The sequence below is a fragment of the Petaurus breviceps genome, unplaced genomic scaffold (genome assembly GCF_028583685.1).
Source record: "Petaurus breviceps papuanus isolate PSGF00001 unplaced genomic scaffold, PetGlider_PUasm1.0 140, whole genome shotgun sequence".
Lineage (NCBI taxonomy): Eukaryota > Metazoa > Chordata > Mammalia > Diprotodontia > Petauridae > Petaurus > Petaurus breviceps.
This window is the reverse complement of record NW_027185698.1, coordinates 38,485,316-38,511,953: the sequence shown is the minus strand read 5'-3', so window position 1 is coordinate 38,511,953 and position 26,638 is coordinate 38,485,316. Positions and strand designations below refer to the sequence as shown.

The following is a 26,638-nucleotide window of genomic DNA, read 5'->3' as shown; positions in this document are numbered from 1 at the left end:
AGTTGAATATGGTTGAAAATATAGTGGAATATAGTTAAAAATGGGGAGAATGAAAAAGAAGGATATGTTGAATCAATAATTATCTTTTCACCATATAGTTGAATATAATTGAAAAGTGGGGAGAAGGAAAAGGAGGAATATGTTTGTTCAATAATTATCTTTTCACCATTTTCTTTCCATTTGGCTAAGCACTATGGTAATATAGAAGCAAGAACTATGAGCCTCAAGAAGGCAAGACATCAATATGAAGCAATTAAGCTATGAAAGAACATGTCAGAAATTACATGAAATGACATTTATATGAAAGAAATGTCAGAATAAAAGACATAGGTAAGAAGTACTTTAGGAGTTCAGAGAAGAGAGCTATTGTAGACCCAAGTTTTCTATAACATAATAATATATTATATGTAAAATAGCATTATAATATAACATAACGTAATATAAAATATAATGCAACATGACATGATGTGACATGACGTGACATGATATAACAGAACATAACAATATAATACAACATAACATAACATAGCATAGCATAACGTAGCATAGCGTAATTGAACTGGATGACTTTTGAGTTCACTTTTATCTCTAAAGAAGAGGCATCTCAATGAAGTGGCAAGAACATGATATTTAACATCAGAAGTCCTGGGTTCTCATTCTTAACCTGTCAGTTAATACATGCATTTCCTTGTGCAAATCACTTGATCTCTCTGGGCCCTCAGTTTCAACATGTTAAAATAAGTAGTTTGGACTAAGGTGATCTTCAAATCCACACAATCAAACAATCCTAAGTTCAATGAAATGCTTTTAATATTGGCTCAGTGACTCTTGCTGTGCCCTTTTTTCAGAGGAGACTGAAAATCAGAGATGTGATTTGCTCAGGGACACATAGGTACCAAGCTGCAGAAATGGTCCTCAAGTCCAGCTCTTTTAACTCTGGAGTCTAGTGCACTTTTCACTATATGCCTGCTATTTTACTGAATGACTGCTCTGCATCTGGGGATGACTGCTGGTTCTTGGTTCATTTCTATCTCTTTTGATTTGGCTCCAATAATTCCCCCCTTCTCTTTGGTCTTTCACTCTCTTTCTTAGGCTAAGCTTGGAGATGAGATTCTTGACTACAGGGACTTGGCTGCTCTTCCTAAAAACAAGGCCATCTATAACATCGACCGCCCAGATATGATCTCCTACTCTCCATACATCAGTTACTCCTCAGGTGACAGGCACAGTTATGGAGAGGTACGGAAACTGAGTGATGTCATGACTTTGGGAAATGGGGCCTTGATGCTTGGTGTCATTCATCTTGTTTGGTCTCTGTAAAACTAACACAGTTTGATCTGTAAGCTGGACATCTTCACTCTCCTTTGAGTAACCATTTCATAGCAAGCTGCCTTCATGTTTTAAATGCTGCATAAAACTTTTGCTACCAAGTTTTCTGATCTATAGTAAATGTATGAATGAGTTGTGTTTTTTTTGGGGGGGAGGGAAGACATTTTAATGAAATGTAATAGGAGACAGGAAGCAATGGTGGTTTTAAGGAAATGATCAGGAGCTAAGCCAAAGACTCTTTTTGACTCTTATACAAGCATACCTCATATAACATGATTCCAGCCAATAGTAGTTTCATAATAACATGATTTCTAGATTATTGACTGAATGATCAACAAGCATTTATTAAATGCTTATTAAGCTCTATATGACATATGCTATGCTGGTTTCTAGGGATAATTACAAAGAAGGACATAAGCTTTACTTTCACAGCATTTACATCTGATCATCAAAGTTACCTCGACATCACAGAGGTTTACTTCATGTCTATCCAGCCAAGACTGCAATGCCAGTAGAATGGTCAGAAGTACTAAGAGTTAGCGTTTGATCCCCACCATCCTTAACTCTCTTGAGCATGAGGATGCTTATGTCCCATTTATAATAGAGTTTGTCTGTAACTAACCACCCCATAACGTTGTCTCTTAATGTCATGTTTGTGCAGAACAAATTAACATTTGGCAGGGTCTGTCTGCATACAGGGTGATTTTCATGGTGCATGGAATGTATCATTTTCCTATATGCAAATTGCTTTTCACTGTCTCTGTCTTTGTCTCCATTATCTGTATACATAAAGCTTTTCTCATGTGAAAATCTGCCGTCCCATTATACTAATGGCATCCAAAACACATTATATATTTCTCAATATTTTTACATGAAATGACATTTTCTTTTTGTTCCCTTTTTTTCTGTTACTTGATGCTACCTTCTATTGAATTTGAATTGTTATTTTGTGTTTTATTTGATTGAGAATTTCATTGCACTTTTAGGATGTCTGGACTATAAAAGGTGCTTTGTTGACTTATTTTTTTCACAAAGTTGCTCCCATATACCACACTATTCAGATATAAATTTAAATAATAAGAATAATTTTAATAAGTTTGGTTTATGATATTAAATAATCAAACTTAATATATATATGAATATATATGGCATTGTAATATAGTAGGTAGTACTCTGCATTTGAATTGAAAAGACCTGGATTCAAATCCTACCTTGTACACGTACTAGATATGCCCCTGACTAATCGTTTTCAGTCTCTGAGCTGCAATTTCTTGACCTGTAAAAAGCAGATAATAATATCACCTGCCTTGTAGGGTTGTTGTATGGATCAGATAAGATCATGTATTTAAAAGGTACTTTGTAAATCTCAAGTACTTTATAAATGTCATTATAATTATTGTTAGTATTAATAATATTATTATTATCATTTATAATCCCAGCTCCATTATTTGCTATCCATGCAAGATGGTCTCTGAACCTCAGTTTCCTCATATATAAAATGGGAACAATAATATTGGTAACACCTACCTTACATAACTGTAAATGGTTGTGAGTAAGGCCCTTTGTAAATAGTAAAGCATCATAGAAATATTAGCTATTACTGCTGTTTCCTCTTTACTCACCAATCTTCTAAAAGCTTAGAATCTCCAGTGGGCCCCAACAAGAAGTGGCTACCAGCTGCAGGACAGTAAAACTAGCCCTGATCCCTAGATGCTCCTCCGAGGCTTCAGTGTACCCTTGGGGGCTCTCTGCCTACTCCAGAATTTGGGGGGTTTTGCCCCCTTTCTCTGCTCTTGCCATCATGAGCTGAACTCAGCTCGCTGACTCACTTAACCTCTATTCTTCTACACAAGCTAGAAATGGCGTCCGAGGTGCATAATGTTGTCCCTTGTGTCAGCGGTCCTATCAGTGGTTTCTTAGTATAGAACAGGGAAGCGTAGTGAAGGACAAAGATAAGAATAGACCACTTTGGGGATATTAGATCATATATTCATCCAAGGTTCAGCATTTCTTTGTATGTGGGAAGCCCTACTCCTGTCTTGCTTCTGAAAGCCTCACTCAAGTGTCTTTACTTTCTGCTGGATCTAAACCAGCTCTTCTTCTCAAGGACCGTAGGATCTTCACCTCCCATGTTAACTTGCAGGGAAACGTTCCTGCATTGAAACATCTAGATCCCTGAGTAAACAGGGAGCTGGACTTCAAACCAGAAAGACCTGGGTTGGAATCCTGCCCCAGATACTTATTTACCTGTGTGACACTGAGCTTTCTCAGACTCAGTTTCCTCATCTCTAAAATAAGGGTATAGTAGTACCTCGCTCAAGGAGTTATCCACAAAGATTAAATGAGAAAATATATGTAAAGTATTTTTTTAAACCTTTGTGCATTATCAAATGTTACTTATTGCATTACAAGTTTCTTGAATGTTAGCACAGCTGTCATTCACTCCAGGAATTTATATGCAGAAATAAAGCACATGATGAGTCAGCCTCCTACAGGGACTTAACCTCATATGGTCTTTACATAGAGCAAGGGAAGAACCATTCTTTGATCAGTCCATTACTGATAAGTGCGGTAGCAGGCCAGGCTGACCCAGCCCAGTGTGCAGTCCAAGGATCTGCACGTTTTCCATTTGCCCATCTCATGAGGGCAGAGTAGTTGAAGCTCCTCTTTGCCTACTAGATTGTCCCCTCACCCTAACACGTACAAACAGAAGGAGGTTGGGGTAGATTAAATAGGATACCAAAAACAAAAAAAAGCTAGAAATGAAGGACCAGGAATAAAGTTCTCCTGTCACTACTATAAAAAACAACTCCCATTTCTAAAGGGCTTTAAGATTTACAAAGCACTTTACTCACAATGACTTTATGAGGTAGGAAGTACAAGGATCTTAATACCCATTTCACAGATGGGAATACAAATTAAAACTAGATAAGTGAGCCTAGAGTAGTAGAAAGAACAGTAGATGGATGACCAGTGGAGCTGACTTGTTTACAATCTGTATGACCTTGAGTAAGTCACTTAACCTCATTCAGCTTCATTGTCTTCATCTTTAACGTGGGGAAGATAATACTTGACTTCTCCCTCATAGAGTATTTGGGGAAGGGAAAGGAAGGGAAGGGAATAAGTATTAAATGCCAACTATGTGCCAGGCATTGTGCTAAGTGACTGTAATATTTATTAATATTATATCATTTGGTCCTCACTACAATCCTGGCAGGTCAGTACTATTACTGTCCCTATTTTATAATTGAGGAAACTGAGAGACAGAAGTTAAGTGACTTGCCCAGCATCACACAGCTAGTAAGTGTCTGAGGCTGGATTTTAACCCAGTTCTTCCTGACTTTCAGTCCAGTGCTGTATTCACTGTGCCACCTAGCTGCCTTGTTGGGAAGAATGTACTTTATAAGGTTTACAGCATGGTATACATGTGGGCTATCATTCCTGCCTAATATCACATAGCTCGTGTCTAAGTCAGAGCTTGAAACCAGCTCTCCTGACTTAAAGTCCAATGTCCTTTTCACTAAATTATATGCAGACAGAATTGATCCTCTGGCCATTTGTTAATACTCATGGTTCTTGAAGTAATACAATTGGTACAAATACCACTTAAATGCCCTGGGCATCGTTCCCATGTGATGTGAATGTCGATAGTGAAATTAGAGTGCCTGGGTCTTGGCACACTAGTCTTCGATGGGTTAATATTCCAGAACATTAAGAGCAACCGAAGACCTGGTTATTAGTTTCTTACATTTCTAATTGTATTCCCCTTCAAATGATGTGATGAGCAAAGTGCCCCCTTGGAGGTAAGCCATGGATAATCCCTGGACTGAAAGACAACAAGGGAATTTAGCTGGTAGTTAGAGCAGATATAGAAGGATGTGCCAGGTGGCTTATGAATCCTGCCAAGAGGCTGATCATCCCTTCCTTTGCAATCCTGATGTCATGTGATTTACAATAGATAGGATATAAGCATACCGGATCTCGTTTCTGACTCAGTTCATAATTCACAGTGTGTATCATCACACAAAAGTAGTAAAAAGAACATTGGATTAGACATCGGAATACCTGGGTTCTAATCCCTGCCCTGCCACTAACTAACCATGGGACCTTCTATGGTCATTTCCACTCTGTAATATGAGTGTATTTGCAACTTCCTTTGCAGCTCCAACACTCCACATCTCCATATATCCCAAGCTCCCTTCTAGCATCAGGGCAGTAGAAGAGTCAGAGGAAGCTGGATTCAAATCCTATCTCTGATGCTTATTAAGTGGGTGACCTTGGGCAAGTCATTAAACTTCCTTGTGCTTTTGTTTCCTCATCTATAAAGTGAGGTTTAGACTATAGTCTAAACTTTGACTATAGCCTTTGAACTCCCTCCAAGTTCTGATATTCTATGTTCTATATTCTAAGGTCCCTTCTAGCTCTAAAATGTTACATCCTTTAACTTATGGAAGAGGGGACAAGGACACTGTCATGGAATAAGTACCTGGGAAGACACTTTCTTTTGCAGTCACTTCATTTTTTTTTTCAAAGAAAATCCTTGAAAAATTATTTTCTTTCAGTCTCATTCTTTCATTCTTTCCCTTTTTTTCCTTTGTCTAGCCAAAGGAACTGGATCCTGTAGCTCTAATCTGTATGACTCATGTGTGCCGCCTATGTTACTAAAATGTCTTTTTCCTCCAATGATGTAACATCCTGCCCGATGTTCTATCACTAATCTGTTACTCTGTGTTGCTGTTTGCAGTCTCCCCAGTTGCTCTCTCCAACTCCTCCGGAGGTAACCCTCAAAGCTTATGTTGTCTCACAATGTCTTTCATGGCGCATCAGACCAGCTCCCCATTCAGGACTGCAGAGCTATGCTCGTGTGAATGTCGCTTCTTTGCAGTCTCGGACCCTTTGCAGAGTCAGCCAGGGACTGCTGTTCAGCCCGAGCTGTTTCTTTAACCCCAGTGTGCTGATATTATCATATGCATGCTCCCATTGCATCTATCATAGCCCCAGAAATACAGAACTAGGGGGGCACAGATTAGGGGGCATCAAAAGGTGTTGTAGTTTGAATTGTTGTGTTCCTGAAGGGTGCAAACTGTGGTGGAGAGAATGCTATGCATCATCTAGTCTACTTGCCACATCACAAATGTGCCTGCCCTCTCTGGTGATGATGAACTCTTCAGAAGCTATTAACCAAATTAAGAAGGGAAAAACTGGCATCCAGCCATGAGAAATCTGCCTTGTGCCCTGTACTATTGGAGGCAGTCAAGGAGAGAACAGTGTGCCAGATTATAGTCCAAGTGAAAAGTCAAGGGTTAGAAACACAGAACAAAGAAAGAGAATGCTATAATGAATCCATAAGTATTTATTAAGCACCTATTATGTGCTAAAGTTGGGGGGCAAAGACAAAAATGGAATAGTCTCTGGCCTCAAGAAGCTTATATTCTATAGAAAGATACATGTGTCTCCTCCATGTATAAATATATACAATATAAATTTAAGATGGTGGAAGGGGTGCATTAGTAACTTGGAGATCAGTAAAATTCATGTAGGAGACATTTGAGTTGAGCTTTGAAGGAAGTAAGGATTCTAAGAGCCAGAAAGGTGAGAAGGGAGCTTGTTCCAGAAGTGGGGGATAGCCTCTACAAAGGAATAGACACAGACAGGAAATGGAATGCCTCATGTGAAGACCAGCAAGAAGCCCAGTTTGCCCAGACTGTAGCACGTATGAGTGAGAGGCATGTATAATAGGTTTGGGATGGTAGGTAGATTGCAACTACATGGCAGAGGGCTTTAAATGCCAATCAGAAGTCTGTACTCAGTTCTATGTGTCCTAGGGAACTGATGGGGTTTATTGAGCTGGGAAATGATATGGGACTTTATAAATCTCATTCTGGCAGCTATGTAGGGATGCCCTCTGGAGAGGGCAGAAACCTGCTGCAGGAAGACCAATCTGGGGGGGAGGGCAAAAGTATTTATTAAGTACCTAAGTACTCTACATGCAAAGCCCTGGTGTGGGGAGACTGGAGCTGGGGGCAGAGGAGTTAGAGAAGGCACACACTCTACCTTCAAGGCTTTCACAATCTAGTTAACTAGAATTTTGTTTTAAAAAATCCTTCTATTAAGGGGATTTGTTCTGTGAAGTTTGGATTTAGTCCAAGGGCCACACTTGAGGACCTAGAGGGCTACATGTGGCCTCGAGGCCTCAGATTCTGCACTGTTGGCTCTAGTTGGAATAATAAGGTTTACTTCCATGAAGAGATTATATTCCATGAAGTTATAGAAGATGAGTATCTAATAAATGGTGCTTAAGTTAAGTGTCAGAGGAGTCCAGAGGCAGAAGTCACTGAGTTTGTTATGGTCAAGGGACTGATTGGGGAAGTAGACTTTAAAGTGGTTCTTGAATTATATGTAGGAATTAAGGGAGAAAAGAAGGCACCCCAAGATTTGACATAAGCAAAGTCACAGAGGCAGGAAGACACAGGCTGTGCTTGAGTCTCAGTGAGGGTAGTTGTAACAGGAAACAAAATTGAAAAGGTAAATTGGGATCAGGTGATGGAAGGTCTTAACTTCCAGGATGAATGAATTGAACTTCATTCAGTTCTGTCCCAGTAAAATCCACTCCCCCCCCCCCCCAGCCCTGGGCCTGTGGGTGCAAATGAATAGTATTCAATGAACTCTAGATATTTTTGTGTGTTGTGTCCAGCCTGGCCCTTGCACGTGCTTTGCTGTGGAAGGGGTGGCTTGGGCCAGAATAATCCACTCTATTTACGTGACATTGGTATCATGCCATCTCACGCTGCCTGTTTCTGTTCCAGTTCCATCAGCTGCTCAAAACAATTGCCCATCCCTATTTTAAACAGAAATTGTAACATAGATTCCTAATCATGAGATATGTAAACCCTGGTCTCAGCACTGTCTATTTTTATCTCTGTACATCCCTTTGGAGCACGCTGGGACTATCAAAAGGGCATTTTTAGGGGGTGGACTGAATCTGAGGGGAGGGGAATATTTTTGCTAAATGTTTCCAGTGTTAAGTTCTTTACCCCCTTTACCCCCTTTATCCTCCTTAGGGGAGATTCTTCAGATCCTTTTGAGTGTCATTCTCAGTAAGACTAGGTAGTAAAGGAAAAGGCATTGAAGAGTCCCAGTCTTTGCTTCAATTAGCAGGTACTTGGAAGTCTTTGGAAAGGTCAAATCTAAGGGCTGTCCCCACTCCGAAGCAGAGACAGCTCCCCCTTTTCAGTCTTCCAAGTTGATCTCTTTGGAGATTCCTTATCACAATGGGAAAAACTTTAATCATAATTGAAAGTTTGAGGTAATTCTTTTGATTTCCTGAATTTATGAGGTTGTTTTCCCCCTCCCATCACCCCCTTCCCATGCCATTTTTTCCCAGGGTGACCAAGATGATCGATCATACAAGCAATACAGGACCTCCAGTCCAAGCTCCACAGGATCAGTTAGCTATGGGCGTTATACTCCAACTTCCCGCTCCCCTCAGCACTACAGCAGACCAGGTAAATGACCTTCAGCATTTTCACCCCTCATACAACCACATTATAAAAGACCATCTTGCTATTGTGGGATCTGGGGATACACGATTCTCACCAACTTGGGCTACTTCAGCCAATACCATCCCTTACAAATACAACAGACCTCAATCAAGAGCTTCCTATGCGCAGAATACTGTGCGAGGCACTTGGAAAGATAAAAAAATTAGTTATGACATGGTCTTGTCCTCAAGGAGTTTATAATCTAAGAGAAGGCGATACCAACACAGATAGATAAAAACATAATATCATATATACAATGTTTGAATAGGAATAACCTTACAGGGCAGGGTGGAAAAGGTGGGGATGATAAAAGAAGCAGAGGAAACCCCCTTCAAAGTAGTGACATTTGAAATGATATTTAAAAGATCGTTCGGAATTCATCAGGCAGAGAGAGAAAGATAGAGGATAACTTAGGCATGAGGAACAGAAAAAGCAAATGCATGGAGAAGGGAAAGCACAAGGTGTTTTAAGGGGGCTGAAAGTAATCTAGATTGGTATGACCATAGACTGCACTTTTAAAAGGAGTAAACTGAGTTCCTCAATGGACTGAGATGTAGACATATCATACTTGAGAAGAAATGTATAGAATTGTTGGGTTAATATTATCATATTCATCATTTTTCCATATCCTGAGGGGAAGAGTGGTATAATGGAAAAAAGGATGAACTTGGAGCCAGGGACTTGGGTTCAAAACCCAGCATTTCTCAACTAAGTGTCCATGGTCAACTCACTTAACTCTTCCAAGCCTCAGTTTCCCCATCTATAGACTTAAGGTGACAGCACTTATTCTACCTTGTTCCAATTACATCTTTATCACTTCTTATCTGAAATGTTAGAATTATTTCCTAATAAAGCTTCTGGATCCCAGGTTCTCGCCTCCCTAGTCTGTCCTTCCAAAACATGCTATAATAATCTTCCTAAGGTTGTAAATATGCTATTCCCCACTTAAGATCATTCAAGGGATCTCTACTGATGAAATACAAATTCCTTTTCCTATAATGTAAGACCTTGTACTGGCTGGTTTCAAACTAGTGTTCCAACCTCATTTCACATTATTTTTCATGTATCCTTTCATGAATTCTACTTTTCCCACCAAAATGGTCTTTTTCCCTACACTCAACATCTGAACTCTCACCTCTGTGCATTCCACAAAAACTGTCACCTGGGAATAGAAATTCTCCCTATCTCTGCCTTTCAGAATCTCTGTCTTTCTTCAAAGTCTATCTCTGGTGTCACCTTTTCCTTCAATTCTTCCCTTGATGTTCCAAGCAACAAATATTTCCTCCCTTCCTTGAATATTCCTAGAATACTTTGTTCACTCCTTCTTTTGCCTCCATCACTCCCTCCCTTTCATTGTACACATCTCTGTCCACGTCACACCCCTGATCCCAGGAGAAGGCAAGTTCCTTGAGAGAAAGGGCTGTGTGGTTTGTATTTTTGTTTCTACATAGCCAAGCACAGTGCCTTGCACAGAGCAGCAGAGCAGCTGCTAAAGCATTTATATGAATGTTAGTTGAATCTGTTGGGAGAAGTACCCTAGCATTAAGAAAGTCCACTGAGCAAAACACTACAAGATCATTACAGAAATGAAGGAGTATAATAACCCAAAAACAAAAAAATAAAAACAATCATGAGCACATGACATATGATGTCTAGACCCACTTTATTCCATTCAGTAGCCCCATGATAGTCATTGCCATTTCTCTTAAAGAGAAAAAAAGATCATTTTTGTCTCTAAACTGTCCATTAAAGCTACTGTCTGCTACCATATGCCATTCAATACTGCATTTTAGGGAGATTTTTTTTCCCCATCTAATCTGTCTCCTAATCTATTGTCATTTCAAGGTGACTCCCTTTTCAGCTTCTTGGAATATACCAACTATTTAGGGATATGTGCAGAAAAAGAAATGGGATCACAGAATTTGAAACTGGAAAGGGTTTTAGAGATCATTTATTTAGTCTAACCCTGTCATTTTGCAGATAAGGAAAATGAGGCACAAGATGTTAAGTGACTTGCTAAGGTCACATAGGTAGAAAAGATAAGTGTGGAAATTTGAACCTGGAGTCTCTGGCACCAAATCCAAAGTTCTTTCCACTAGACCATTTTTCCCTTTACTCCTTGCATGGGGCTTTGTCCATAATGGCATTCAATAAATACATGTTGAAACATTTATTGCCATTGGGTTCCTTCTGTGTGCAGAACACTAGTATGGTATGCCATGCCAGATGTATACTGACCAAGCTGAGACCGTGACTAGCCAGCTTACTTGGGTAGAGCACAGGTCAGTGAGTCCAGGATGACGGGTACAGTCCTGAGGCAAGCCAGTTAGCTTTGCTCTGTTCCATTGACTATAGAGAACCTCTTCCCAGCTTTTTAAAATAGGGGCTATTGAATATGAAGGGGACCTCATAAGGAAAAAGAATATATCAGGCACAAATGCTATTGAAAAACAATTCATGTCCATCTAACCATAGGTCCATCTTGGTGTTCCAAGGGGCAGTGTTTCAGAAGCAACATTAAGGCATGTTCATAGGTTGTAAAGTATCTTTCAGGTCCCCAAAAAGGACTGTATAGCACTGAGAGAGAAATGGAAAATTCTCTGGACATGGTAACTCCTAGGGATACTTTTTGGCTTTTAAGTAAGTGACCTCCATAGTTTATTTTCACTTACTCTCTGTTGCCCCCTTCAGCTGGTACTCTGAGTCTTGGTACCAGTAGCTGCATCTCCCTGCCCCAACACCCAAGCCCTACATCTATGTTCAGACATCATTACATCCCTTACTTCAAAGGTAAGATCATGGAATGCCAGCCAAGCTGTGGTGACTGTAGACATACCCAGATGTGTTTTGGTTTCATGTGTGTGTGCCACGCATGGCTTCCCCAGTATACAGTGTGTCTCAACTCTCATGAGTGTTCTTTGGTGTGCCATGTAAGTCAGTGAGACATATAGTCTCTGTGAGTGCTCAGTGTCATTAGAAAGTTAGAATCACTTTGTAAAGCAAGGAAAGGACAAGGAGAAGCACCTGGTTAGAGGGTGACAGGCACACAGGAATAAATGAAGAGGTGCATCAAGCTTGGCCTTCTGAGTGAGGCACATTCAGCATTAGGTAACATGATGGTGTTCTAGTTAGTTGCTTGGGACATTTGGATTTTCCATTCTCAAATTTCCAAAGTAAGAAACCCCTTGGGAAGGATACAACTTTATAGTTTTCTTCTTCCCCTGCTACATGATCCCCCATCGCCCTTGCTCTCCAACTTCCCATACAGGACAGATTCATATTCCAGGAAATGAAGCATATGCTTATTTATTATTGTATAAAAACTTAACAATGTTTAACTAAGGTCTATTCTGAATTTTACATTTTTTCTAAGTAAATTCATAACTAATGTTTCCCCACTTGGAAGTGCCATGATGCCCTACCCTCAAAAAACAAGATCCTTCAAATCTGTCATACACATTGTTTTTGAGGGTGAACATAGGAATATATTTTCATCAGCTCTCTGTGTCCATGTTCTGTCATCATATGCCCTCAACCATGTACAAAAATCCTCACTCCAGAAACAAATACATGAATGGGTATCATATTGCTTCCTTTCCCAATTGGTAGGGGAGAAGTTGGAGAGAGGTAGAGAATTTGGAAGTCAAAATTATTAAAAATAAATATTAAACATAAATAAGTAGATAAATGGATAGATGGATGGATGGATGGATGGATGGATGGATGGATGGATGGATGGATGGAAGGATGGATGGACAGATGGACAGATGAACTTTTGGCTAAAATGCTACAACTCTCCTAATGCCCTTCCTAAGGTCACTAGGAGGGTCATAGATCTCTACATAAGAGGGAAATTCTCTAGGGCATTGCTTCCTGGCCATATCCACAACCTCATCTGAAGTTTACTTTTTATATATTTTTTTCCCTTCCACTTCTAATTACTCAACATTAAGACCAAAAAATGAGGCTAGGACACTTAGAATAAAAGAGAACGCATATTTTCATTAGACTTAAGTAATGTCTTTACATTTTCCAGCTATATCAGATGGATATGGATTGACACAGACACTGATAGCCGATAGACAGGATCTTGAGAAATACAACTTTAAAAGAAAAAATAAGAATGTTTTCAGAGGGAATCAGAGCACAAAGTTTATCTGTCAGTTTAAAGACAAGGATCTAACATATTTAGTTCATGTTCTTAAAATGCCAACTTTTTAGCTTCTTTTCTTCTCCCATCCTCACCATCTAAATCAAGACAGAAATGTCCCTGAAATGCACTCATCTGACCTCTGCCTGGCTTCTCTCTGAACTTGTTCTTTATTTGCCAGCAGGTATGGGTGGGCCTGAACCAGCACCAGCTCTATTCCCTCTGGCTACCTCTTCTACATACCCTCCCTAACTGCTGACCTGGAATGGAAATGCTAATATGGTCAGACGATCAATTATATATCATATCCATTTCCCCTCCCTTCCCTAAATATCCTTTCTACCTGCAATCTTAAGTGGAAGTGCTTGGTCAGTTGGCCCATAGCTCAGACTATTTTCGCTTTCACAGCCCTAATTAGTTGGAAGCATCCCTGGAAATTATTCAGAAGGTGGCATACAAATTGCAGTCCCCACCATGTTGTCTCTGCTGACTTCAGTCACTTGTCAGCTGCTAGTGACCTCTTCTTCAGAATTCCCTTGTATTTATTGTGTATTACACATGTATACACACAGACACACACACAGTGTCCATACAGTCTGGACATATAGAAAATCACATTAACTATACATATCTTCAAGAAATGAAGGAAATTTTCAACAACAATTTATTTAATTAGCATAAATGAGATTTCATCGGAAGACATAGGAGACACATAGGAAATCTCATTAATTAATTAAATTAAATTAATCTCATTAATATGGAAAATAGTCCCCAATGCTAATGAAACCTTTTATTCCATATGAAATTGCCATGGCTAAAATTTATGCTAATTAAATAAAATGTTGTTGAAAATTTCATTCATTTCATTTCTTGAAAATATGCATAGTTAATGAGATTTCCTATGTGTCCAGATTTTGGGGACATCCTGAATATATGTATGTATAGATATTTGCATATTCTCTCCCCAATAGAATGTAAGCTACTTGAGGGCAAGGACTGTTTCATTTTGGCCTTTGTTTCCCCAACCCCTAACACAGTGCCTGGCACATAGTAGGATATAATAACTGCTTGTTGATTGATTGATTTCCAGATGCATAATGATCATACATAGTCTCTTGAGGAGAAGGGTTTGTTGGTTTTGCTGAAAATAGCATAAACTGGACAGAAAAACCACGGCAGAGGTTCTGAGGTGCCTTGTCAATTAGTGTCTGTCCATTTTCTTTTCTTTTAAACGTTGGCTACGGCTCTATTCTTTATACTTAAAGCACTCATATCACCTATTCATAGAAGAGTGGGCAGGCATCCCTGAAGGAATTCTCAGCATAGAAGTTCTTCCCAAGTCTGAATTTTTCAAAGTCAAAACTTGTTCAGACCTCCTCCTCAGAAGCTGTATCCCCTCTCATCAGTAGGCTTCTGAATGGACCCAAGGCCTGGAAGGCAGGGCCAGGGGTTCTAGGGCCTTTAAGCTTCATTTTTTTTGGTCGTTTTGGAGGGGAGAAGGCAGGGCAATTGAGGTTAAGCAATTTGCCCAAGGTCACACAGCCAGTAAGTGTTAAGTGTCTGAGGTCATATTTGAACTCAGGTCCTCCTGACTGTAGGGCAGTGCTCTATTCACTGTGCTACCTAGCTGGCCTAGGACCTTTATTTAAGGAGGCAGGCTCAGCACTGTTTTTCTCCCCATTTCCTCTAGGCTGCATGGTTTTGGGACTTTCCTAGAACTCCATTACATCCCCACACCCAGTAACTTTTTTCCTCTCACCACTAGTTTTTCAGGTTCCTTTTGTGTGTCTTCCCCCTTTAGAGAATAAATTCCTTGAAGGCAGGCATGGTCTTTGTTTTTATTTGTGTTTGTATCCCCAGCACCTAGAACATAGTAGACACAATAAATGTTTATCTACTGTTGAACATATACAAGTCCCCCCAGAGTTAACTCTGGTGTCTGTTGGCCCTGCCAGATGGACTGTGGGTATCAGTTGCTCAAAGACCATCCTATAGCAAAATGCAAGTTCACAACCATTTCATTTCATTTCAGCATTTATTAACTCCCCACTGTGTATCAGGCACTATGTCAGCCTCTAGGGATATAGAAATGAGACAGGTTCCACCCTTGAGGGCTTCCTGGGTGGGCTCAACTGACAAAGGATTCTTTGCAGTCCCAGGAGCTAATAAAGGTCAAGGTGTGGGATAGTCATGCCTGGTGTTGGTGGAAGGATCCCTGGATCTAAGGAAACCAGAAAACCGTGAAGTGGTGAAGCAAATAAGTCCTCAGCAGAGGAGGAATCAGCCCATGCCAAAGACATTCGAGTGCCTAGGTTTGGTCAGAGGGTCCACCAGCTTCTATTTCCAGTTCTGTTACATGTCAGCTACATGACCTTAGGCAAGTTGCTACCTCAGTGAGTCTCAGTTTTCTTTCTTTTTTTTTGTCTTTTTAGAGGGGGGAAGGCAGGGCAAGTGGGGTTAAGTGACTTGCCCAAGGTCACACAGCTAATAAGTGTTAAGTGTCTGAGGCTGGATTTGAATGCAGGTCCTCCTGACTCCAAGGCCAGTACTCTATTTACTGCACCACCTAACTGGTCCACATCTCAGTTTTCTAATCTGTCAAATGAGAAAGTTGGACACAATAGTCCTCTAAGGTCCTTTCCAGTACTTGCAAAAGGCATGACATCTATTGCCCTATATGATCTACACAGCTGTGAGTTAGCTATTATTACAGATGAGGAAACTGAGACTTAGAGGGGTCAGGTGACTTCCCCAGGGCTTCACAGCTAGTAAGTGCCTGAGAGAGGATTCGAACCCAGGTCTTCCTGGCTCCAAGTTCAGTGCTCCTGAAGTTGTTTTTTCCCCCTCTTCCATTTAAGTTTCAAGAAGTCAGCCAGCTCAGTTTATTCAAGAATAACATTTAGTGAGGTCTTGATACTATCTTCCTAAGGTTCAATGAATCTTGACTTCCCCCAGGGCATGCTGCTTGGCAACATAGAAGGCACAAAGATCAGTGAGACCCAGGCCCTGCCCTTGAGAAGCTTATGTGGCATATCACTCTGCTCCTGGCACACCTGGGCACTACTGAGTGATACCATCACCTTGGCATCCGTGGTCTTCGTTCCTTGCTAAGATTTTGTTTGTGAAAGGTTTTGCATGTTGGGCTGCAGGAGACGAGTGCTCTTGACTTGTGGTTGATTGGCCCAGCAGGTCTTCTTAACTTAATTGTACCGTACTTGACAAATATGCCCTGCTACCTGCCACTCTCCCATGCAGCCATCACAATTTGCCATTGGTGTTTGGCCAACCGTCAGTTACACAAAGGGTCCCCTCTGGCTAACTTAACAGCTTAATACATGGCCTGTCTAAGTGTGTGGTTAACACCCCTGGAGCTTGAAAAGCAATAGAGTGAACTGTTCCAGCTCCCTCCCCACCCACACCCCAGATTGTTCTGATGAGGTCTGTGTTTTGGTGATATAAAATAGATGCTCTAAATTTGAATCCATTGACATTGATAAAATGCAATACAAATATTCGTTGTTAAAGCTGATGCCCTCAACCAACCACCTCCTGGGGACCTACCTGGGGTCAGGTACAGGAGGATAAAGTCTCAGAATAATTACCATGTCAGAAATATACCTTGGGCTGTCTGAATGGCCTGATCCCCATAGTGTCACCTGTACAGAATACCATCATTGATTTTCAGGAAGGATGGCATATTTCCAAGCATAGCCACAGTTCTCATTCTTCCTCAGGGAAGGGGGATGCAGAAACAAGACAGTGCTTGCCCAGGTGCTTTCCCATAGGATAGCACATCAAAGAAAGATAGACACAAAATGCACAAAACCAGGGACAGGGGACAGAAAATTCAACCCTTTCCCTGAGCCCCAGAGGGCAACCCCAGCTATACGGTTGACCACACTTTCCCAAAGGCACTAGTTCCTAATATAAAAATCCTCAGGGGAAGCTAGCAGCCCTTCTTTCACCTTAATGTCCAGGTAACTGGAGCCTCTCCAAAGGCACAATTTCTTGACGTGTATATGCTAGGCTCCACATATTTCTTCTGGCCTTTCCAGGTCCAGTGTTAATGCTAGCGATGCTACTGAGAGACTTGATGCCAAGCTACACCCTTCTTAGTCCTGAGGAGTATTTGACTAAGACTGCATTATGCTAAACATCTTCTTTAATTGACTTTTTCAAATTTGTCTAGCAGTCGTTCTTACTCATAGCAACATGAAGTCATAGAATCTCAAAAGTTAGTAGGAACTTCAAAGGTTAGATACCTTGTTTAACCCTCCTCAACATTCCCAACACTTCTTCAAACACTTCTTGTTGGAGGGATATTTTGTGGAAACCTCAGTATTAGACAGTGGTTAATTGGCAGACGGGCTGTTAATCTATTTTTTAAAAAAATTTCCAGCAGCAATCTGGCTCCCTATAACTTCCAATCATTTGACTGAATTCTGTATTTTGAAGAAATTAGTGAAACTAATCTTCCTCCTGCAGCATTGAACTTGGATTCAGTCCCAAGTTGGGGATCCAGCTCTGATGTTTGCTAGCTTTGTAACCCTGGGTAAGTCACTTAACTGGTGACTCAATTTCCTCATCTATAAAATAGTGATATTAATGCAATGCCTGTGTTACCTATTTCACAGGATTATGAATAAAGTGTTTTGTAAATCTTAAAGCACTATATAAATGTATAATTATAATAATTATTATTTACCTCTCTATGCTTCAGTTTCCTCATCTGTACAGTAAGGGGGCTGAACTAAATGGTGTCTCTTTTGCTTCCAGTTTTAATGTTCTGAGTTCATAAAGGTTTTGGAACATGTGAGTTGCCTAGCAAATTTGTCCTTCTTTATGAATAAAAGGTTCCTGACGAAACTCTTTTCACTTGGTAACTCTCCATTATTTCCTTTCCAAATGGATCATCTTCAAAGGAAAATAATAACCCTTTCACTGCTAAGACACTGGTCAGAAGATTTGAGTTCAAGTCCCAGTTCCAAGCCTTACTTCCTGTGTGACCCTGAATAAATCACTAGCCCCCTCTGAACTTTCCTTCCTTTATAAATATTGGGTTCATAATCCTTGTACTACCCAACTCCCATAAAATTAAGATGAGTGGGACAACTTCTCCACTTTACCATGCTACATAAATAGAAGCCGTAGAGAGTTAGGTAAGCTTCTCACAGTGAATTAGTCATCACATTAAATAGTGTTGCTTAACTGGTTTATTTTTCAGTGGAAAGGTCTCATGTTGGAGAGGTTTTTTTTGCTGGAAAGTGACTGATGAGTCAAAACAGAATTACCACTAAAAACTAAATAAAATACACAGAAGCCATCCACAGTCTCATTTGCTCTTAGCAAGATCCCCATGAAACAGCTAGGAAAGAGGTTCCCTCAATTTGATAGATAAGGAGACTGAGTCCCAGAGAGCTGGCATGATTTAGCCAAAGGTGGTATGGCACTATAGAGGCAAAGCAAAGACCAAGCCCCATGTTTACTGCCTTGTAGACTAGTAATTCTCCTGTGGTCTCAGACCTCCTCTGAATTTGCCCTGACCCTGTGACCTCTTCAGAAAGTTCCAAAATATAAATTGAAAACTCTCTGAACTTCTGCAGATGGGGAAAGGCAAATCATTTGCAAGATGAAGTAGCAAGAACAATGGGCATGAAGTCAAAAAACCATGTTTGGCCAAGTTCTAAGTCCTACTTCTGACACTCCCTAGCTAAGTGACCTTAGACAAGTCACTTACCTCTCTGAGTCTCCATTACTTCATCTAGAAATGGAGATAGTAATGCTTGTACTACCTAGCTTAAAGATTGTTGTGAACAAAGGACTTTATAAACTCTAAGGCACTATTTTCATGTTCTACTTTTATTACTGGTGAGAGTCTATGTAGTATAATAGCTGGGGCTAAATTTGAACTTAATGGTCCAAGGTTGGAATCCCAGGGCTGATATTTCATAACTTGTGATCTTGGCAATGCCACAGAATCACTGAATGTCCTATGTGGTAGGGACCTCAGTGGCCATCTAGTCCAACATATACTTTACCAAAAAAAAAGTAACCTCTGTAACATGCACAGCAAAGGATGATCCAGCTTTCCTCAAAGACTTCCAATGAGAAGAAACCCACTATGTTCCAAGGCAATCTATTCCACTTTTGGTAGCTCTAATTCTTATGAGTTTTTCTCTACATTAAACCTAAATCCACTTCTCTACAACTTCTACTCATTGTTCCTACATTCTGTCCTTTCAAGCCAGGTAGAAAAAAAAATGCATGTAATTGCTTTTGCACATGATAACTGAGTTCTTGAAAACAAAGTGTTCCCTCCAGGGCAAAGATGCTCGGTTTCTCCTTTTGATCCTCATGGGGCTTATTTTGCAGCTCCTTCTACATTCTGTTTCCTATTTTCCATGTGTTTTGTAGGACACAAAAGTGTCCTACCCAGAACTGAACACTTTCAGTATGGTCTGTGGGCTCTCCCATTGTGTTTATGACATTTTTATTCATGTTACCTAAGATTATATTAGGTATTTTGACTCTACTGTAATTCCTGTTAACTCATACTGGTTTTCAATCTAAATATTTAGTTCTTTTTTCCATGAATTCTTGCCTAGTTGTAGCTCCCCATACTAAATTTTTACTGTGTTCATATAGAACTTTATTCTTGTTCCTCTTGACTTTATCAAATTTTTTGTTGTTGTTGGGTTTGGGTTTTTTTAGAAGTGGAAAAGCAAGGCCATTGGGGTTAAGTGACTTGCCCAAGACCACACAGCTGGTAAGCATCAAGTGTCTGAGGCCAGTTTAGAACTCAGGTCTTCCTGACTTCAGGGCCAGTGCTCTATTCACTGCACCACCTAGTTGCCACCTTGACTTTATTAGATTTTTTCCACTTTTCTAACTTTTCAGGATCTTTTTGGATTCATAGTTGATCATCCAGTATATTCCTCCAAATTATGTATTTGTCATCTACACATTTGATAAGGATGCTAGCTAGGTCTTCAACCAAGTCATCAATAAAAATAATAAACAACTCATTAATTTTTTTTTTACTTAAACAGAACAGTATAAAGAACTAATTCCTGAGACACTCTAACACAGATTTTCTTCTGGGATGAAACTGATCAATTAATCATCACTATTAGGTCAAGTAATTCTACTAGTTTTGAATATACTCTCATGTAGAACTCATATATTCATCTTACCAACAGGGATAGTTGTCAGATTCCTTGCTGAAATTTAAGTAAGATATATTTATGGCATATCTCTGATCTAATAAGGCAACAAAAGAAATGAAATTCTTTTAGCATAAAAATATTCTTGATGAGCTCATACAGCTTTTAGTAAACACTACTTCCCTTTCTATATATTTACAAGCCATCCCCTTAATAAAGTTTTAGAATTTTGTTAACAATCAAAATCAACCTCACTAACCTGTAGTTTGAGGAATATATTGCTTTCCTTCTTTAAAAAAAAGACCCAATATTTGTTCATGTCTAGTCCTATAGAATATTTTCCATTTTCCTTGATTAAAAAAAAATGAAACTCAGTAATGAGACATCTATTATTTGTTTTTTTCAGTGTTTGGAAAAGTGTCCCTGGGCCTGGTGACTTGATGGCCCACATTGAGGGTAGCCAGCTACTCAATTTGCTTTGATTACAACTCCCTATGCATCAAGTTGGTCCTGCCATTCCCAATCCAAGAATCATTCTCCTTAGTAGGAAATAAAGCACAAAGTTGTATATTTCTACCTTCCCTCTTCTCCACTCCTAGCAGCCATTCAAGTCTTTATTTAATCTTCCCCTTGGCCTCAGTATAACTAACCTAGTCTCTTATTGTCATTGCTGCCAGTGAGCTCTAGTGTTCAGACCATCTTCTTACGGAATAGTGCGACTCCTTTGTATCTCTCTTCTCTCTCCTGTCCTTGCTTCTATCTTTTCTACGTTTTTTTTAGTCCATGTTCATTAACGGCTTCAGTATTCTCAGTGAAGTAGGGAACAGAGTTATCTGCAGAGCCCATAGCATCTAGAGCTTGAAAAGAGGTCATCTAGTCCAATGTTACAGATGATGAAAATGAGGCTCATAAAAGTTAAGTGGCTTACCACACAGATAGTTGTCAGAGAATTGGGAAGCAAACTGAGGCCCTCTGAGTCTAAATTAATTTCCCTTTCCCATTATACCATTTTGATTCTCCTTTTGGGACCTGGAGGTGGGTTCATTGTTTAGGAAGGAAAAAAAAAGATGAGGTTTGCAGTATGCTGTGGGAAATGATATAAATAGTTGATGGGGGTAGGATACGAGGATTATCCTGAAACATTGATGACTTAGCTAAGTTTGTGTAACAAAAAAAGGTAGATATTGAAGTCAATGAAATTTCATGATTTAATTCATTCACTTGGCAGTCTGTAATAGGAATGCGGAACCAACAGAGGAATTTATCCAGAGATGTGGATGTTTAGATTGGGGATGGTGGAAAGTCAGGAGGATGAGGAGTTTTAAGGTAATAACTAAAGAAACCTTTAAGTAACCAGTCAGCAATCCCTACCCCACCAAATGAAGGTGGGGTATTGGTTATATAAATTCAGGAAAAAGTGGTGTCCAAAGAACTGGATATTCTGGCAAGATTAAAGAGTAGATTTAGCATGATTTAAAAGGAAGAGGGGTAGGTAGGAGTCTATGTCGAGAGGGCAGAGTTTCAGATTTGGCACCATTACAAAAGATGGTATAATGCATGGTCCTTACTGAGAAGTAACTGAAGTAGATAGAGCAAGAGAGTAGAGGAAATCGTAAGATGTAAAGAAATTAAAGAACTGATGACATCGGGTAGGGTATAGAGGAAATCCAATCCAGGTTCTGAAGTCAATCAATTAATAAGTATCTACAAAAAATTTAAGTAGTCCCTACCTTTAAGGAGCTTCTATTCTACTGTCACTGAGAAAGTTCTGAGGGTGACCTGGAGATCAGCAGATAACAGGAATAGAGATGCAAGGAGGATCACATACATGAATTGCATGAATTTCACAGGTAAAAAGTCCCTGAGGGATAATAGTTAAGGAATAGTCTATTCAAGATATATAAAAGAGCTGAATACATTTCCTCTTTGACAGAATAAGACTTACTAAGAATGTGACTCTGCTTCCAGACCTAGCTTTGATATGTTCATTGAACATTTTCCACCTATCTCTGATCTCAGTAAAAATGTTTCTGTTATTATTTCTCGCCTTTTTACCTTGTTCTTTGTTATAGATCAAGACTCAGAAAATAATCATATAAAACTTGATTTGGATTTTCTCTGGATGTGGAAGATCAATTTGGAGGGAAATAAGATTTTATATAAGCAGATAGGAAGGGCCAGAGCATTTCAGGTGGGGACTCTCTAAGCTAGCATAGTGGGTAGAGATCTGGTCTTGAAGTCAGTAAGACTTGTGTTAAGGTCCCACCTCAATGTGACACATACCTACTATGTGATGAGTTATTTTACCTCCCTGGGTCCTCAGGCAATACCAAGACTTTTAAATTGTAAATCCAGGTAACAATCTGCATTGGCAAAGGGAATTTCTTCAACAGGAAATGCCTATTCCAATGAAATCACAGACCCAGACCAAAACCAAACCAAAAAAAAACCCCAAAACTTTTTATGTGATAGCCTTCCAGTTGTGTTTATTGGGCCCAAGGGGGCCTGATTAGAACTTTAACAGCTAGGAATACTCGGGGATTTGAAAGGGTTGGTTGTGAAAGTTCAGGTATCTCCATCTTGGAGGAAGAAATCAAATAAATGCTCTTCAGGAAATGGAATTGAATGATAAAGTTCCTTGAGAAAACTCCCATGCATAATCAGTAAAGTAGGTCAGTCCCACTCCCTCTCAGGCAGAAGAGAATCAGAATCAGCCAACTACCACTCTTCCCAACTGTGTTTTTGCACCTCTTTCTGTGGGCATGGTCATCATTAAATCAAGGGTCCCTGTCACCCCTCCCATCAGCTGGCAGTGCACTCCCCTGGGGCTGTTAGTTCATGCTGTAGCCTGAGTCCCATCCTTGCAAAAAGCTTCACCATTAACTGTCATCAGTTCTACATTCCATCCTCACTAAAATGGTTCTCTCAGAGGCTTTGTGGGATAACAGTGTCATGTGGAGCTTCAAGTTGCTTTGAACTGCTACGGTTCAATTTGATGTTTCTCGGTCCCCATTTTCCTTCCTTCTCCCAAATCCCTTTCCAAATAAGAGCTGTACTTTTAATTTGCCAAGCTGTGCTATAATGCCATAGAGGATTTTTTTGAGGATAATTGGATGAGAAACAAATTAGACTTTGCTCCTATTTAGCTAAAAAACAACAACAACAAACAATAAACATCTGGTAAATTGATCCATTTGGCACATTGTTCCTTACCTGGGTGCTTTTTTGCCCAATTGGCTATGGCATTATTAATTTTTGACTTGGTAATCCAACTTTATGGCATTAAAAAGAAAATGGGGGAAATTAAGTAGGGTTGGAGGATGTTTTTTCTTCAATATACCAAATAAAATTTAGCTTGGGAATGCAGGAGATCCTTTCCATTGAGGTCTTCAGTTGATCTCCAATTTTGGGCCTGATTGCCATTTCAAATTCTGAAGCTATTCTTTTGTGGATTCTCTAAGAGAAGTCACAAACTGTTGTGTTTGGATGAAATAGGACAGAGAATAGTTCTAATGATTTTTATTGAATCTCAGAAATTCATGTAATGCATTTCCTGGATCTGGGAAATGTACATTGAAAGCAAACCCAACAGGGATGTCTGCTAAGTGGGCCAAAGTCCTGAGGGGACAATCAGGTCTATCTGCTAAGCTTCCCTGCTAAGCCATCCAACAATCTAAGTAGTCACCAGCCTACTGTTTTGCAGTTTGCCAATGGGGCCATATCTTAACTTGAATGTGTAGTTATAGGACACAGTTCCTGGGTTTCCTACATCCAAATCTTATTGAAATGTTGGATTAGCAAGTCAATTGGGCCTGGTCTCGAACTTTGGACAAATGCTAAATTTACAGAGTTTGGCCAGCATCATGGATAGGAGATCAGGCCTATTATAAGTAAGCTTTCTGTGCTTGAAATACTCTGCTTTTCCATTTTTTTTCTCCTTTTATCTGCTTTCTTTGCTCTTCCCTTTGGAGGCAGTGAAAGTGGCCGGAGTACTCCCAGTTTATCCATGTATTCAGACAGCAAACCTTCACCTTCTACCTATCAGCAGGCTCCTAGACATTTCCATGTGCCAGGTAGGCATTCAGGGCTCGGCTTCGATCTCCTGCTGCCCTGTCCATGTGGTCGGTTTGTTCTCTCCTATCTTGCTGGGGGTTTGGGGGGATTGACTTTCCTGTGTGAGTGGCAGAATGAAGACCAAAACCTCTTCTCTCACTTTGGATAATTTTTCTTGCTACTAACCTCCTGAGGGGGAGGGAGAAGAGGTCAAGGGAGAAGGGATTCCTCCTGTGTCCCACGGGCATCGCAGAGTCATACGAGGAGGGAGCATGGTATACACTTCGGATGAAAGGAGGGGGCAGAGAATACGCACTGCCACTATCAAAGGCAAGGCCTCAATTAATTAAAAAAAAAAAACAATACACCATCATTTCACCAACACCCTGAAGACCATGGGTCTCCTCATTTTAGGAAAATTCTCATAGCTTGACACCTATGTTCTGTTCCTGGCTCCCCAACTCCCCTATCTTTCCCTTAAAATTTAGCATTACTGAGAAACTCCAGTTTCTGATCTGCTCTGGCTTCTGATTTCCTCCTTCTCATGAATTGCTCATTAGATCCATGGCCCCTTGTCGCCCAGGAAGGATTTCCCCCTCATATCTGGTCTAAACCTTACATATGCAGCTCTTCAGCAGGGATCTCACGGTACTATCTGATGGTACTATTTTTCCTGGAGACCTGACCCTCTTTATGGTGGTAGAGTGTTCTTTCTGTGCCCTCCAACTTCTGGGATAGCAAACTGGCCAAGGGCCAGCATGCCTACTATGTGCCTCCTCCAGCTCTGCCATATGGGCCAGCAGTACTACAGGATCAAATAGATGGGGGGAGGGCATGAAGAATTCACCCTTATCCGCATAGTTGTGCTTTTTAAAGTCTTAATCCTAAAGTGTTATTTATTTTCCATGATAGTAAATGAGGCAGTTACGTATGTAGTGGAGAGAGTTCTAAAGATCTGAATCCAAACCCCAGCTCTACCTCTTATTAACTATGGGACTTTGGGCAGATCACTTCTCCCCTGACCCTTAGTTTCCCCACCTAGAAAATGGGGGTGATGATATTTGAACTATCTCTTTATGTAGAGTTGTAGGAAAACATTTTATACAATGTAAAGTACAAGAGAATTATAATTACAGACAAACTAGGAGTAGAAATGTGGGTGCTGGCTGGATTACGACATCAAATCTCTGTGCTCGATAAGTCTTAAAATATTTAATACGTCTCAACTTCACAACTCCCATTATTGCCACCTTAAAACTGGGAACATTCAATGATACAGACATGACTTGACTCAGCAATAAATGTTCTGGTTAATTTTCTCTACATAAGGATCTTTTTTTTCTAAATTACTCAATGGGTAGGAGGCCATTATGGTGATTCCAAACTGTGTGAGGAATGAAGCTTTTTTGTTTTGTTTTGCTTTAAGAAATAGAGTGGAAATTGTTTCAATTGCTTGCTCACTCTTTTGTTCTTTCCTCTTTTTTCTTTCCTCTTCCTCAGACTCTGGAGTAAAAGATAACATCTATAGGAAACCCCCCATCTACAAACAGAATGGTAGAGTCTGCTTTCTTCTTCCTGTCAGGTTTTCATTGTTGATGCTGCTATTTTCTGCATGTCTTCTATATTCTTATTTACAGCTGAATACAATCTCTTGTTCTGATGAATTAGCATTTCAGCTCGACAGAGACAGCTATGGTTTCGAGGCAAGAGTACTGGATTTGGAGTCAGAAGGCCAGGGTTCAAATCATGGCTCTGCCTCTTAAAAAATTATTTAGCCTTGGGCAAATCCCTTCCCTTCTCTGACTGTCATATTTATAAAATGAATGGGATGCTTTCTAAGGTGACACCTTAGCCAGCTTTAAATCCTGTGATTTTGAGGCATAAATAATCTAAATGTGAATATATATAAAGTCACTGCTAGGATCTAAAAAGTCATGTTTTCAGAAACTGCAGGAAAAGAAAGTCAGAATATGAATAGCTACTCTACAAAACCTCTGAACATTAATGATCTTAAGTCAAGATTCTATAGATGTGAAGGTGCTTTTAGATTTCAAGCTAAGCAAGGTCCATGATCTGAGAAAGTCCTGATCAGAAACTGTGGCACATGCTCCATTTTTAAAGGGTTTCTGGTGGGACCCTGGGCAAGTCACTTAGCCTCACAGTGCTTTAGGCCAAAGGTGTCAGACTCACAACCACACAATTCCCCAGTGAAGCCTGAATCAGATAAAAATATAATTGATATTATAAAATATAATTTTTAAAAATTTTAAAATATACATATATGTATTAAAAAATAACATGTTTAACAAGATAAATGAGAGTATAATATAACATAGATAATATTAATTTATGATTTTCTAAACTAATATGCAACCAAGTCATTTATAGTCGAGTTCAACACC

The 26,638-nt window shown here is 39.9% G+C and overlaps 1 protein-coding gene across 15 annotated transcripts in view; it reads left to right on the top strand.

Annotated features, from left to right (window-relative positions):
* The window catches only part of ABLIM2 (actin binding LIM protein family member 2), a 237,617-nt gene that overhangs the window by 153,763 nt on the left and 57,216 nt on the right, over positions 1 to 26,638 (top strand). For 4 of the 15 annotated variants that reach the window (XM_069070474.1, XM_069070466.1, XM_069070516.1 and 1 more), the window contains 5 exons: positions 1,093 to 1,239; positions 8,714 to 8,834; positions 11,562 to 11,660; positions 24,155 to 24,256; positions 25,737 to 25,790. In XM_069070474.1, coding sequence (XP_068926575.1) covers positions 1,093 to 1,239; positions 8,714 to 8,834; positions 11,562 to 11,660; positions 24,155 to 24,256; positions 25,737 to 25,790 — 523 coding nt within the window. The remainder of the gene's footprint in view (positions 1 to 1,092; positions 1,240 to 8,713; positions 8,835 to 11,561; positions 11,661 to 24,154; positions 24,257 to 25,736; positions 25,791 to 26,638) is intronic. The other 11 variants (XM_069070547.1, XM_069070545.1, XM_069070551.1 and 8 more) reach the window with 6 other exon arrangements.